Below are 12,819 nucleotides of genomic sequence, written 5' to 3' on the forward strand. Positions count from 1 at the left end.
TCATTAGCAAATTTTTTATTCTTTGTTTGGGACAGTAATTATAGATTATAAATGAGATTATATAAAAGCCATTTGGCCCATCATACTGGTCCAATATGTAGATTCACTCCCAATGTAGTACCAATCACTAGATTTCCACTATTTGCCAAATAATTTCATTAAGTAATAAAATGATTTAAAATTTCTTCCATCTAAGACACACACAAGGCCAGGCATGGAGCAGTGAACTGTAGTGCATAGGAATAGGTATTTTAGCCACAATGTCCATGCCGAACATGATGCCAACATAAACTAATCTCTTCTGCCTGTACGTGATCCATATCCCACCATATCCATAAGCTCATCTAAAAAGCCTCTTAAACACCATATCCTCCACCATTAGGCACCCACCACTCTCTGTGTATAAAAAGGTGCATGTTTCCTTTTCAACTTTGCCCCACAACTTAAAGCTACAGTTAAGAGATACAGCATGGAAACAGGCCCTTTAGCCCACCGAGTCTGCGCAGACCAACTATCCCCGTTCACTAGCACTATCCCACGTACGAGGGACAATTTACGTTCTTTTACCAAAGCCAATCAACCTACCAACATATACGTCTTTGGAGTGTGGGAGGAAACCGGATCACCCGGAGAAGGCACATGTGGTCACAGGGAGAATGTACAAATTCCGTTCAGACAGCACCCATGGTCAGAATCGAACCTGGGACTCTGGCGCTGTAGGGCAGCAACTCTACCGCTGCGCCACTGTGCCAATCTGTTCACAAAAATAAATTTCACTGTATCTCGGTGCAGGTGACGTTAAAGTACCATTGATTAACAACCCACTTCCCGTTCACTTTCATCCTTTCAGAAGTGCACCCCTTTACCAAGTCTCCCCTTAATCCTCTCTGCTTCAGAAAGAATGCCTCTGTTTCACCACTGCCTCACAAGATTCCTAATCGGAAATAGGAATAATCAACTTGACACCAAAAATCAGCTGTTCAATTTGTTGGATATATCAGTAAAATACCAGGAATTACATTTCAGATTAAAATGTTTAGTGATTTACTGCAATTGGCATTTTGACATCCCTCTCCAATGCCCCAATACCGATTCCTTGCGCAAATCTTTGTTAAAGCAAGATGCACCAATTGGAGTCTTATTTCAGCAAGAAAGTAACGTTATGGAAAATTCCATAATCAGACAGCGTGCTTGTATCCTGCAGCATGTTGCCATTCCATTCCAGGCAGATATTGGACACTGATTTTCCAGTGTGTTCCGCAACTTCTTGTTTAATATGTTTAATGGGGTAGAAAGGGTTGACATTCAAAGGAAAGGTGAAGCAATCCAATGAAATTACACGCTCTTCACAGGCTGTAAAAACACAAACATAAACAAGGATTGTTACCCTCTGCTCTGCTATAATCTTGCTGTACAGGTAGCAGCGCTGTGGTGCAGCAGGGAGAGCTGCTGCCTCACAGCGCCAGAGACCCGGGTTCCATCCTGACCACGAGTGCTCCATGTGTGGAGTTTGCACGTTCTCCCTGTGACTGTGTTGTCTTCCACCAGGTGCTCCGGTTCCCTCCCGTGTCCCAAAGATGTGCGGGTTTGTATGTTAATTGGCTTCTGTAAATTGTCACTAGTGTGTAAGGAGGGGATGTGAAAGTGGGTTAGAAGATAGAACTGAAGTGGACGATGGTCGGCGTGGACTCGGATGGGCTGAATGGCCTTTTTCCATTCTGTATCTCTAAAAGCTGAAACTCAAAATACTACTCAGTCTACTTTAGTGTACAAAATCATGAGAGGAATCTAACGTCATAGTGTCTCGCAAGGACCTTTCTCACCCCAGTCATTCCCTCTTCTCCCCAATCCCATCGGGCAGACGATAGAAAAAAATTGAAAGCATGTACCACCAGACTCAGAACCAGCTTCTTCCCCTCTGTTATCAGATTTCTGAACATTCATGGAGTCAATCAAACAAGTACGATAGGCAGAGCAAAGAGAAAAATATCAAACTGCAAAATTCTGTGGCATTACACTTCCAAAGTTCAATGTCTACAATAAGACCCTTTGGCCTAACTTGCCCACACCAGCCAACACCCCTATCTACACTAGTCCCACCTCCCTGCATTTGGCCCACATCCCTCTAAACCTGCCCTATCCATGTACCTGTCTAAATGTTTCTTAAACATAGGTAAATGCTTCCTAAACATTCTTCCCATAAGCTAGGGTGCAGTCCTAATCTTCCAACCCACCTCATTGCAGGCATTGAACTTTGTCTCTGGAAGTGCACTGCTACAGAATTCTGCACTTTTGTATTTTTCTCTGTGCTCTCTCTGCCTGTTATATTTGTGTACGGTTTGATTGTAATCATGGATGGTGTTATCTGATTTAATTTGGAAAGCATGCAAACAAAAGCTTTTCACCATGACCTCAGTACATGTGGCAACAATAATCCAATTCCCATGCATGTTTCCTGTGATATTTTACCTGAACATCCCAGGGGATGACATTTTTCACACAGTTCTGCTGTAAACAGACCTCGGCCGCTTCTGCCACCAGATCCCATCTTGCTGCTGCAGCAGTGTTACCTGTTGGATCTGCGGGGTCGAGGATCATTGGCCTAAAGGTGCAAACACATAAGAGTCAGCAGCCAAAAAACAATTTTACTAGCTCGATCTGCACACCACAAAATCCATTGGGAATTACCTCTTGGGGAAACCTTTAAGGCTGCTTACCCTTTCATCGATTCCTTGTTGCCTCCTAACCTTCTGTACCCTAGACTAAATACTGAGGACATCAGTGGGCAGCGGTAGAGTCCTGGGCTCGATCGTGACCACGGGTGCTGTCTGTACAGAATTTGTACGTTCTCCCCATGACCTGCGTGGGATTTCTCCGGTTTCCACCCACACGCCAAAGGCGTACAGGTTTGTAGGCTAAGTGGCTTCAGTAAATTCTCCCGACCCGGAACATCACCTATCCTTTTTCTCCAGAGATGCTGCCTGACCTGCTGAGTTACTCCAGCAATTTGTGTCTATCGTTGGTATAAATCAGCATCTGCAGTTCCTTCCCATTGCACATAATCTTTCACTGTGCTGTGTTGATTCTAGAATTCCAGAAAGGCCAAGTATGGTTTCAACATAACTTACTTGGGTTAAGTTTTTCTTTCAGAAATCTGCCAATGCAGTCAGAGTCAAAGTTGTAGTTTCTGGTCTAAAATATCCAAAGCTGTTTGTACTGGACAATCAGTTCCAGAACGGTGCGAAATCCTTCCGCGGTGCTGAACTTTTCTCCCTTCCCAGCGCTCTCCCATGCATAGATGATCAGCAGCTCGAGAGCATACTTCGGTGGTAAATCCTCCCCGACTCTCAGTTGGGGTTTATACGGGCGACGGACATGCTGTCGGATAAAATAAATCAACATTTGAGCCTTCAGGCATTGACTGTGTCTTTCTTGTTTGAATAACTTCAGGGCCCAGATAGATAGCTCAGTCGGTAGAGCATCAGACTTATAATCTGAGGGTCCAGGGTTCGAGTCCCTGTTCGGGCGATTACTTTAGGGGCGGTAATGTGGTGTAGCAGTAGAGTTGCTGCTTTACAGTGCCAGAGACCCGGCTTCAACTATGGATGCTGTCTGCACGGAGTTTGCACATTCTCCCTGTGACAGTGTGGGTTTTCTCCGGGTGCTCCAGTTTCCTCCCACATGCAGGTTTGTAGATTAACCGGCATCTGTAAATTGTTCCTAGTGTGTAGGGTAGAACTAGTGTACGGGTAATCACTGGTCGGTGCAGACTCGGTGGGCCGAAGGGCCTGTTTCCAAGTTGAATCTCTAAACTAAACCAGTTAAAAATTAAGGAACGTAACGCCATACATTAAAGAACATAATCGCCAAATTATAGAACCATTCACTGTTTCCTCAGGTGGAAAATTCAACTTTAACATAGTTAACAAAAATATTAACGAAGGGATGAGAATATTTTACGCAATTAACTATTACGGTTTTGGGTGCATTGTTTAGTTTAGTTTACAGCATGGATACTGGTTAGTTCCAGGACCGGAGACAAATTTAAACCAAAGGTAGAAGGGGTTGCAAGGAAAAACCTTCTATACAAAGATTTGTTACGTTCTGGAAACACTGCTTGTAGAGGTGGCTGAAACAGAATGAATCAGTTTCTTCAAAAGGAAGACACAAGGAACTGTAAATGCTAATTTATATATTTTTTTAAACATAGCGCTGGAGTAACTCAGCTGGTCAGGCAGCATCTCTGGAGGACTCTGGATAGACGACGTTTCGTATTAGGGCCCTTTTTCAGTCTGGTTAGAGTAGGAGGAGAAAGCTGGAAAAGAGGAGCGGGCAGGACAAAGTCTGGCAAGTGATAGGTGGATATGGGTGTGGGGGGGGAGGGGTTAATTGACAGATGGATGGACAAAGGCTAGAAATGAAAAGGAGACAAAAGGGTGTAGGATAATGAGAGAAGAGGAGTGAAACGAGAAGCCGGAGAAAGGGATAGTTGGAAGGGGATAGGGGGAATGGAACAGGGTGTCGGGATAGTGGAACAATCAGGTGAGTGCATGGTGGGGCTGGATGGGGACTTGAGAGAGAATCATTTACAGGGGTATAGGGAACAGCAGGCGTATGGACCAACAAGATTAATTTACTGGTATCTGACATGGACTTGATTGACCAAATGTACTAGAACAATGTGATTTGATGTGCACTTGTTCTTCCAAAAGCAATTCAACTTAAATAACTGCATGCACCTCATCATAGAACAATTTCAGCAGCAGTCTCCAAATATACCTCAGTATACCAATACTTCACAAGTCGGATGAGGCCTTTCAGTTTAGTGGGTCGGATTATTATAAAGTCTCTCTGAAGTTCGGTGAAGCATGTTGAGAATTCTCCCCCACGTTCTCCAGTTTTAATGAGAGCTTCATAGACCTGATGATTCGGGCGAGTCCCTGTCAGTTGACCTTCAGGACAAAAACGTGACATTTTATTGCTTAGATACTGACAATTTCTGTAATATTAAACTTAATAAGATGTTTGTCATTGACAGAACGATATATAAACATGAGGAAACCTTGGAGGCATTCATCAATGGTATTTCATAGAAACATAGAAAATAGGTGCAGGAGTAGGACATTCTGCCCTTCAAGCCAACACTGCCATTCAATATGATCATGGCTGTACCCCGTTCCTGCTTTCTCCCCATATCCCTATGATTCCGTTAGCCCTAAGAGTTACATCTAACTCTCTCTTGAAAACATCCAGTGAATTGGCCTCCACTGCCTTCTGTGGGAGAGAATTCCACAGATTCACAACTCTCTGGGTCAAAAGGTTTTTCCTCATCACTCACTTTTTTCGGCAAAATCTTAAGCAATCACGATAACTAATTAAAGTTTTTTTCCAACATATTTGACAGCTTCAAAGATGGCAAAAAAAATTACATCACAGGGAGATCCAGAGTCAGACAACCTCAGCAAGATAATGTTCCAGCTCTTAGTTTAGTTTGGAGCTACAGCGCGGAAACAGACCCTTCGGGTTCAGGTGAAATAGTGAAATCAGTCCGCAGAAATCGATCAGCGATTCCTGCACATTAATATAATCCTACACACAAATTTACATTTATACCAAGCCAATTAACCTACAAACCTGTACATCTTTGGAGTGTGGGAAGAAAACCCACGCGGTCACAGGGAGAACGGAGAAACTCCGTACAGACGGCACCCATGGTCAGAATTGAACCCGGATCTCTGGTGCTGTAAGGCAGCAACTCTACCGCTGGGCAATCCATTCCGGACCACTCTAGAGGCTTAAACACGAAAATCTAGGCTGACATTTCAATCCATTATTGAAAATGTCGTACGAATCTGAGGTCCTCCAATTCCTACTTTACCTCGCACTAAACATTATTCCCTTTATTCTGTATCTGTATACTGTGGATAGCTTGATTGTAATCATATTTAGGTCTTTCTGCTAACAGGATAACATGGAACAAAACAACTTTTCACTGTACCTCAGTACATGTGACAATAATAAACTAAACTAATCTAAACTACCGACCAGCGACAAAAAAGCAAAGGACAAGAGTCATTGCTCCTATTTTAAGAAAAGCCATGGTTTGATCCTCTGTTACCTAACCATTATTTTTCCTTCCATCCACCACAAAAAAGAATTGATCATTTGACATATTGCTGTTGTGGAAGCTTGCTATGCGAGAATTGACTGCTATGCGTATAGAATCATAGAGTCATATGGTATGGAAACAGGCCCTATGGTCAGCCCAACTCAACGCCATTGACCGGGATTCCGCTAGTCCTAAGCTAAGCTAGTCCTATTTGCCTGCTTTTTAGCCCATATTCCTCTGAACCTTTCCGATGCGTGCATTATAATGATATCTACACTTTAATGAAACTCTTTGGGACAATCTGAACTCAAAAAAGACATTGCAATAAGTGAAAATTGTCCTTTTATGTAATCAAAAGGATAACTTATTTTCCATTAAACCGGTTATTTTCAATGTGTTCAAAGCCTCCTACCTAAGGCATCATATGCAGGGAGAACATCGACCTCAACAAAATCAGACGATTCTGTGGATTTAAACTGGAGGTTCAGGGAACGAGGAGAAGAAGAAGAGGGAATTATTCTGGGCGGTGTCATTTTGATCTGATGTCCAATGTTTTTCTCGTATTTCAAAAACAGATCACGAATGTTGCTCAAAATATCAGCCCGGTTTTTCTTTTGGTCTTCAAAACACTTGAAGTAGTTGAGAAAGATAACCATATCTGCATCAGAGCCATTTTTTACAGCTGTTCCTTTTCCAAGGGAGCCACCCTAAAAGAAGAGGCAAAACAACAATACAATCTTTTAAATAAATGTTTTTTAGTTTTTGTTTAGTTTAGAGATGCAGCACGTAAACAGGCCCTTTGGCCCACTGAGTCCTCGCTAACCGGTGATCCCCTTCCAATGCACCAGGGACAATTTATAATCTTTTACCAAAGTCAATTAACCTACAAACCTGTACGTCTTTGGAGTGTGCGAGGAAACCGGAGCACCCAGAGAAAACCCACGCGATCAAGGGGAGAACGTACACACTCCGTGCAGACAGCAACCGTAGTCAGGATCGAACCTGGGTCTCTGGCGCTGTAAGGCAGCAACTCTACCACTTATTCACAAAAAAGTTGTCGAAATCTAGAGTCTACTCTTGTGGTAGAGTGTATGGTAAGGTCCTTTGGTAGAATGACAAATAATTGATTGCATATATCAAGGGTTATTGGTTCAAATACTGATAAACCATCATTTAAATGAGCCTGGTGGCCTATTTCTGTTGGATTAGAAATGTGGGTGGCACAGTCATGCACCAGCAAGAGCCACTGCCTCACAACGCCAGGGACCTGGGTTTGATCCTGACCTCGGGTGCTGTCTGTGTGGAGTTTGCACAATCTCCATGTGACTGTGTGGGTTTCCTCTGGGTGCTCCGGTTTCCACCCAAATCCCAAAGACGTGCAGGTTTGTAGGTTATTTGGCAAGTGTAAAATTGCCCCTAATTTGTTTCAGTTTCAGTTTAGTTTATTGTCGCGTGTACCGAGGTACAGTGAAAAGCTTTTGTTGTGTGCTAACCAGTCATCAGAAAGACAATAAGTGATTACAATCAAACCATTTACATTGTACAGATACATAAGGGTAGCAATTGGAGGAAAAGTGGAATAACATAGAACTAGTGTGAATGGGTGAACAATGGGCAGTGTAGACTCGGAGGGCAGAAGGGCCATTTTCCACGCAGTATTTCTAAATTAAATACAGGGTTATTAACTTATCTTGTGCTTGAGATGGCTCGGCCTACTAGAGTTGCCTTGATCTCACAAAAGGCTCAATACCACTCATGAATCCAGGCAGTGGGTTAGTTGTCAAGCATAGAATACCATGACCATGGTTGATTGCTGTGATCATAACTCTTCATATGTTCATAAGTCATAGGAGCAGAATTAAGCCCTTTGGCCCATCGAGACTACTCTGCTGTTCAATCATGGTTGATCTATCTTTCTCTCTCAACCCAATTCTCCTGCCTTCTTCCTGTAACCCGTGACACCCTAACCCTGAACCTGTCAATCTCCGCTTTAAAAAATCCCAAAGACTTCGCCTCCACAACTATCTGTGACAATAAATTCCACAGATTTACCACCCTCTTTAGCCAAAGAAAATCCTCCTCACCTCTTGGGCATGAGAAATCAGGAGTATGAAATTTTAGTTTAAAGATACAGCCCTTCTGCCCACTGAGTCCATGCCAACCATCGATCACCCGTTCACATCAGTTCCACTCCCTACACATCCGGGGCAATTCACAGAGGCCAATTAACCTACAAACCCACAGGTCATTGGATTGTGGGAGGAAATTGGGGCACGTGGGAAACCCATGCAGTCACAGTGTGAAGGTGCAAACTCCACACACAGACATCACCTGAGGTCAGGATCAAACCCGGGTCCCTGTGGCCACAGGGCAGCACCAGTGATCCTGAGACCTTCTTTGTGTTCCACTCCGTACCATAATCTACTGTATCTGCTGTTCCAGGTGTGGACTCCTATATATTGGCGAGACCAAGCGATCGTTTCGCTGAACACCCCACTCAGTCTGCCTAAACCCCGCCTGATCTCCTGGTCGATAAACACTTTAACTTCCCCTCCCATTCCCACACTGACCTTTCTGTCCTGGGCCTCCCCCATTGTCGGTGAGGCCCAGCGCAAATTGGAGGAACAGCACCTCATATTTCGCTTGGGCAGCTTACACCCCAGCGGTATGAGTATTGTCTTCTCTAACTTCAAGTAACCATTGTTTTCCGTCTCTCTCCATCCCTCCCCCTTCCCAGTTCTCTGACCAGTCCGACCGTCCCCCTGATTACATTTGATCTCTGTTTGCTTTGTTGTCACCATCTCCTAACTGACAAAGCTATTCTACATTTTCCTTAAGCTGCATCTCTTTTGATGTCTCATTTTCACCCTTACACTTACCACTTTACCCTTCCTTATTTATATCTCCCTCTCCCCTGAATCTCAGTCTGAAGAAGGGTCTCAACCCAAAACGTCACGCATTCCTTCTCTCCGGAGATGCAGCTTGTCCCTGAGTTACTCCAGCACTCTGTGTCTATTTTCTGTACCACTGCCTATTTCCGTTCAGTATACAATTCTGTCATCTCACCTTCACAGCTTTACTGATTTTATAGGGACATTGGCCCTTTAAGAACGTACAAATCTTGTCAATGGTCTCAGCCACTTGTTTCAAAAATCTTTCATCAGGTTGGAGATGTAAGTAAATAAATGTGTCCAGTTCACTGGGTGGCGTATGAAACAAATCCATAACTCTTTTCTGTAATAAAAGAAAAGATAGAATTCAGCAAAGTTAACTTCGATAGGAGCTCTGAAGAGAATCACAAAATCCTTCAGGTATGGAAATAGATCACTCAGTATACAGAGTCAATGCCAAGTCTGAATACAGCAGGTCACAAAGTGCTGGAAGAACTCAACAGGTCAGGCAGCATCTGCGGAGAGAAAGGATTGCCGATGTTTCCAGTCACAGAGTGATACAGTGTGGAAACAGGCCCCTCATCCCAACTTGTCCACACCGACCTACACTAATCCCACCTGCCAGCGTTTGGCGCACATCCCTCTAAACCTGTCCTATCCCAGTACCTGTCTAAATGTTTCTTAAATGTTGTGATAGCCCCTGCCTCAACTACCTCCTCCGGCAGTTTGTTCCATACACCCACCACCACTGTCACCACTGTCACCACTGTCACACTGTGTGACAAAGTTACCCCTTAGATTGCTATTAAGTCTTTCATCTGGTGGGAGTGGGCGCTGGACAAGGGACTGTAGGAAGTACCAGAGGCCATAGCCGTAGGGGAAAAGATTTATGAGGAATCTGAGGGGTAACTTTTTCACACAGAGGGTGGTAGGTGGATGGAACAAGCTGCCAGAAGAAGTAGTTTAGGCTGAGACTATCCCAACGATTAAGAAAGTTAGACAAGTACATGGATAGGACAGGTTTGGAGGGATATGGATCAAACGGGGGCAGGTGGGACTAGTGCAGATGGGACATGTTGGCCGGTGTGCGCAAGTTGGGCCGAAGGGCCTGTTTCCACGCTGTATCACTCTCTGATAGGGTTGCCAACTGTCCCGTATTAGCCGGGACATTCCGTATTTTGGGCTAAATTGGGTTGTCCCGTATTTGAGGGCGGTTCAGGGTTGGACCGCCAGGCGCTTATGGGTTTTCATTCTCCGGGTTAATTCTCCCCCCCCCCCCCCCCCTCCCTCCCTCTCTCTCCTCTCCCTTGGGAGTGTTTTTAATTTCCACGTTTTCATTATTAAATCTCTTAGGCGTCTCTCAAGCGCTCACCCACCCAGCCCTGCTCGGTCGGAGGCGGAGCGCTCACAAATTCCCTGGGCACCGACGCTCAGGGAATCTCCCGAGTGCCAGCCCTCCCCCCGCAAGAGCGAACACCTGGCGAACTGTCACAGCAGGTAGCGGCTCTGACATTTGATCAACCGCCTCATTAGATCTGTTGCCGTTCGATGTCCATCTCGCCTCCTGCAAGATTCCTCACAAGTCCCTCCCTCGCCGCTTCCTCCCACTGAAAGGCTATAACACGGTTCTCTTATCTCCCTGTAAAACCCCGCCGGACGCCAGCCCCTTCTTCGGTCCTGATAGAAACATAGAAAATAGGTGCAGGAGGAGGCCATTCGGCCCTTCGAGCCAGCACCGCCATTCGTTGTGATCATGGCTGATCGTCCACAATCAATAACCCGTACCTGCCTTCTCCCCATATCCCTTGATTCCACTAGCAACCTAGAGCTCTATCTAACTCTCTGTTAAATCCATCCAGTGATTTGGCTGATTCCTGAAACTCGCCTCTTCTGTATCCACTGCACGCTCTCTCTCTCTATCTCTCCCTCTCTCTCTCTATCTCTCCCTATCTCTCCCTCCCTCCCTCCCTCCCTCTCTCTCTCTCTCTCTCTCTCTCTCTCTCTCCAGCCTCAGCTCAGATACCCCGCATACAAAACAGCTGACTCAATCGACCTTTCATGAAGATAAATAGGAGAGAAAGTGCACAGGGTAGCGTTAGAAACTAACAAGCCAGCTCAGGTGAGCGAGTGCGTCTGCTCAACAGAGCAGGTATAACTCTAAATATACCACAGGAAAACAATTTTAATTAAACAGTAAAGCATTAGCACTTTCTAAATAGGTCAGTATCAGTCAGAATAAGACATCACGTTTGACACATCACAGCCATTATCTGCTAAACCAAACTAAGATATGGAATAAACCATTCTTTATCGAGAAACCACCCGTTATATCGTGTAGTGTAGAAACCTACATTTTCAAAAGAGTTAAAGAAAAGTTTTTTAACATCTATCATTTATATATATACATATTTTATTTTTTTTAACGCAAGGAACTGCAGATGCTGGTTTAACCAAAGGGGAAAAAAGACACAAAGTGCTGGAGTAACTCAGCAGGTCGGGCAGCATCTGTGGAGAACACGAATACATGGTAACATATTAGATAGATTAATTTAACATGGATACATGGTAACATGTTCCCTCTTTCAGTGAAACATTATCAAACCGCAACAGCTCATTGAACACGGTGTAATGACATAAATAATATTCCTCCTCATTTGTCATTTCATGCCGTTCATTGTGTGTTTATCTGTAAAATTGTGCATCAGATTTGTGAAAAATAATCCCACAAACTATAGACAACTCACCTCCACTGTGCACAGGCTTGGATTCCTGGTGCAAATGAGTCCAACAGGGAAGTTTATTTTTAATGGTCGTTGGTTTCTATTCACTTCTCCTTCTGGTTAAGTTTCGATTCCGGACTCTGACATCAGTCAGAAATGGTTTCCATTTCCCCGTTATCGGGTTAAGTTTCCAGTTTCTATTTCCTGGTCTGACGATGCAAAATAACGAAGTCAACATCAACATCTGGAACTCATAAGATAGCGACAACAATCGACAGGCCAGGCGGCAAGTGCAACAAGAGTAACAGCGATGACAATTCAGAAATGTTTTTGTCAAAACTGGCCGATGGTGAAAATAGGTTTTAAGTGAGGACACAAGGAACTGCAGGTGCTATCTGTTTACAGAAACAGATGCAAAAGGGCTGGAGTAACGCAGCGGGTCAGGCAGCACCTCTGGACAGGCGCCCTGTTTCAGTGAAGACAAGTTAGTTTTAAGTAGCAGACTGGAAGCTGGAAAGGGTGCAGAGAAGATTTACGAGGATGTTGTCAGGGCTTGTGGGCCTGAGCTCCAGGGAGAGGTTGGGCAGGTGAGGACTGTATTCCTTGCAGCACAGGAGGATGAGGATCTTATGGAGCTCATATTAAATATAAATCATATTAAATATAAATCATTAAATATAAAATTAAATATTATATTTAATATTTAATGCTTTTATTGTTGGGCTGTGTTTTGGGGGTTTTGGGGTTGTGTAATTTGAATGCCTATTTAATGCTTTTATTGTTGGACTGTGTTTTGGGAGTTTTTTGGGGTTGTGTAATTTTAATGCTTATTTAATGCTTTTATTGTTGGACTGTGGGTGACTGAATTTCGTCCAATATTGGATGACAAATAAAGCTATCTTGAATCTTGAATCTTGAATCTTGGAGGTGGAGAGACCATGAATAGATATAGTAGTTGTAGAGTCTTTTACCCAGAGTAGGGGAATCAAGAACCAGAGGATATAGGTTTAAGATGGAGAGGGGAAAGATTTAATAGGAACCTGAGGGGGCAATGTTTTCACACAGAGGATGGTGGGCATATAGAACAAGCTGCTGGAGG

General features: G+C 44.0%; 1 protein-coding gene and 1 non-coding gene across 3 annotated transcripts in view; one reads left to right on the forward strand and one right to left on the reverse strand.

The window, feature by feature from the left end:
- Positions 1-12,819, reverse strand: part of LOC144606091 (2'-5'-oligoadenylate synthase 1-like) — a 52,124-nt gene continuing 39,305 nt past the window's right edge. Inside the window, exons 1-7 of one of the 2 annotated variants that reach the window (XM_078421895.1) lie at positions 11,745-11,822; positions 9,176-9,343; positions 6,522-6,816; positions 4,780-4,952; positions 3,129-3,378; positions 2,470-2,602; positions 1-1,353 (exon numbers count right to left, since the gene is read on the reverse strand). In XM_078421895.1, the coding sequence (XP_078278021.1) occupies positions 3,193-3,378; positions 4,780-4,952; positions 6,522-6,816; positions 9,176-9,334 (813 nt within the window). In that variant the 5' untranslated portion in view covers positions 9,335-9,343; positions 11,745-11,822 and the 3' untranslated portion in view covers positions 1-1,353; positions 2,470-2,602; positions 3,129-3,192. Of the gene's footprint in view, positions 1,354-2,469; positions 2,603-3,128; positions 3,379-4,779; positions 4,953-6,521; positions 6,817-9,175; positions 9,344-11,744; positions 11,823-12,819 lie in introns of those variants that run through there. The other variant, XM_078421896.1, reaches the window with a different exon arrangement.
- Positions 3,452-3,528, forward strand: trnai-uau (transfer RNA isoleucine (anticodon UAU)). Its single transcript has one exon. It is a non-coding gene; the product is annotated as a tRNA-Ile (tRNA).

Source organism: Rhinoraja longicauda, chromosome 25 (assembly GCF_053455715.1).
Source record: "Rhinoraja longicauda isolate Sanriku21f chromosome 25, sRhiLon1.1, whole genome shotgun sequence".
Classification (NCBI taxonomy): domain Eukaryota; kingdom Metazoa; phylum Chordata; class Chondrichthyes; order Rajiformes; family Arhynchobatidae; genus Rhinoraja; species Rhinoraja longicauda.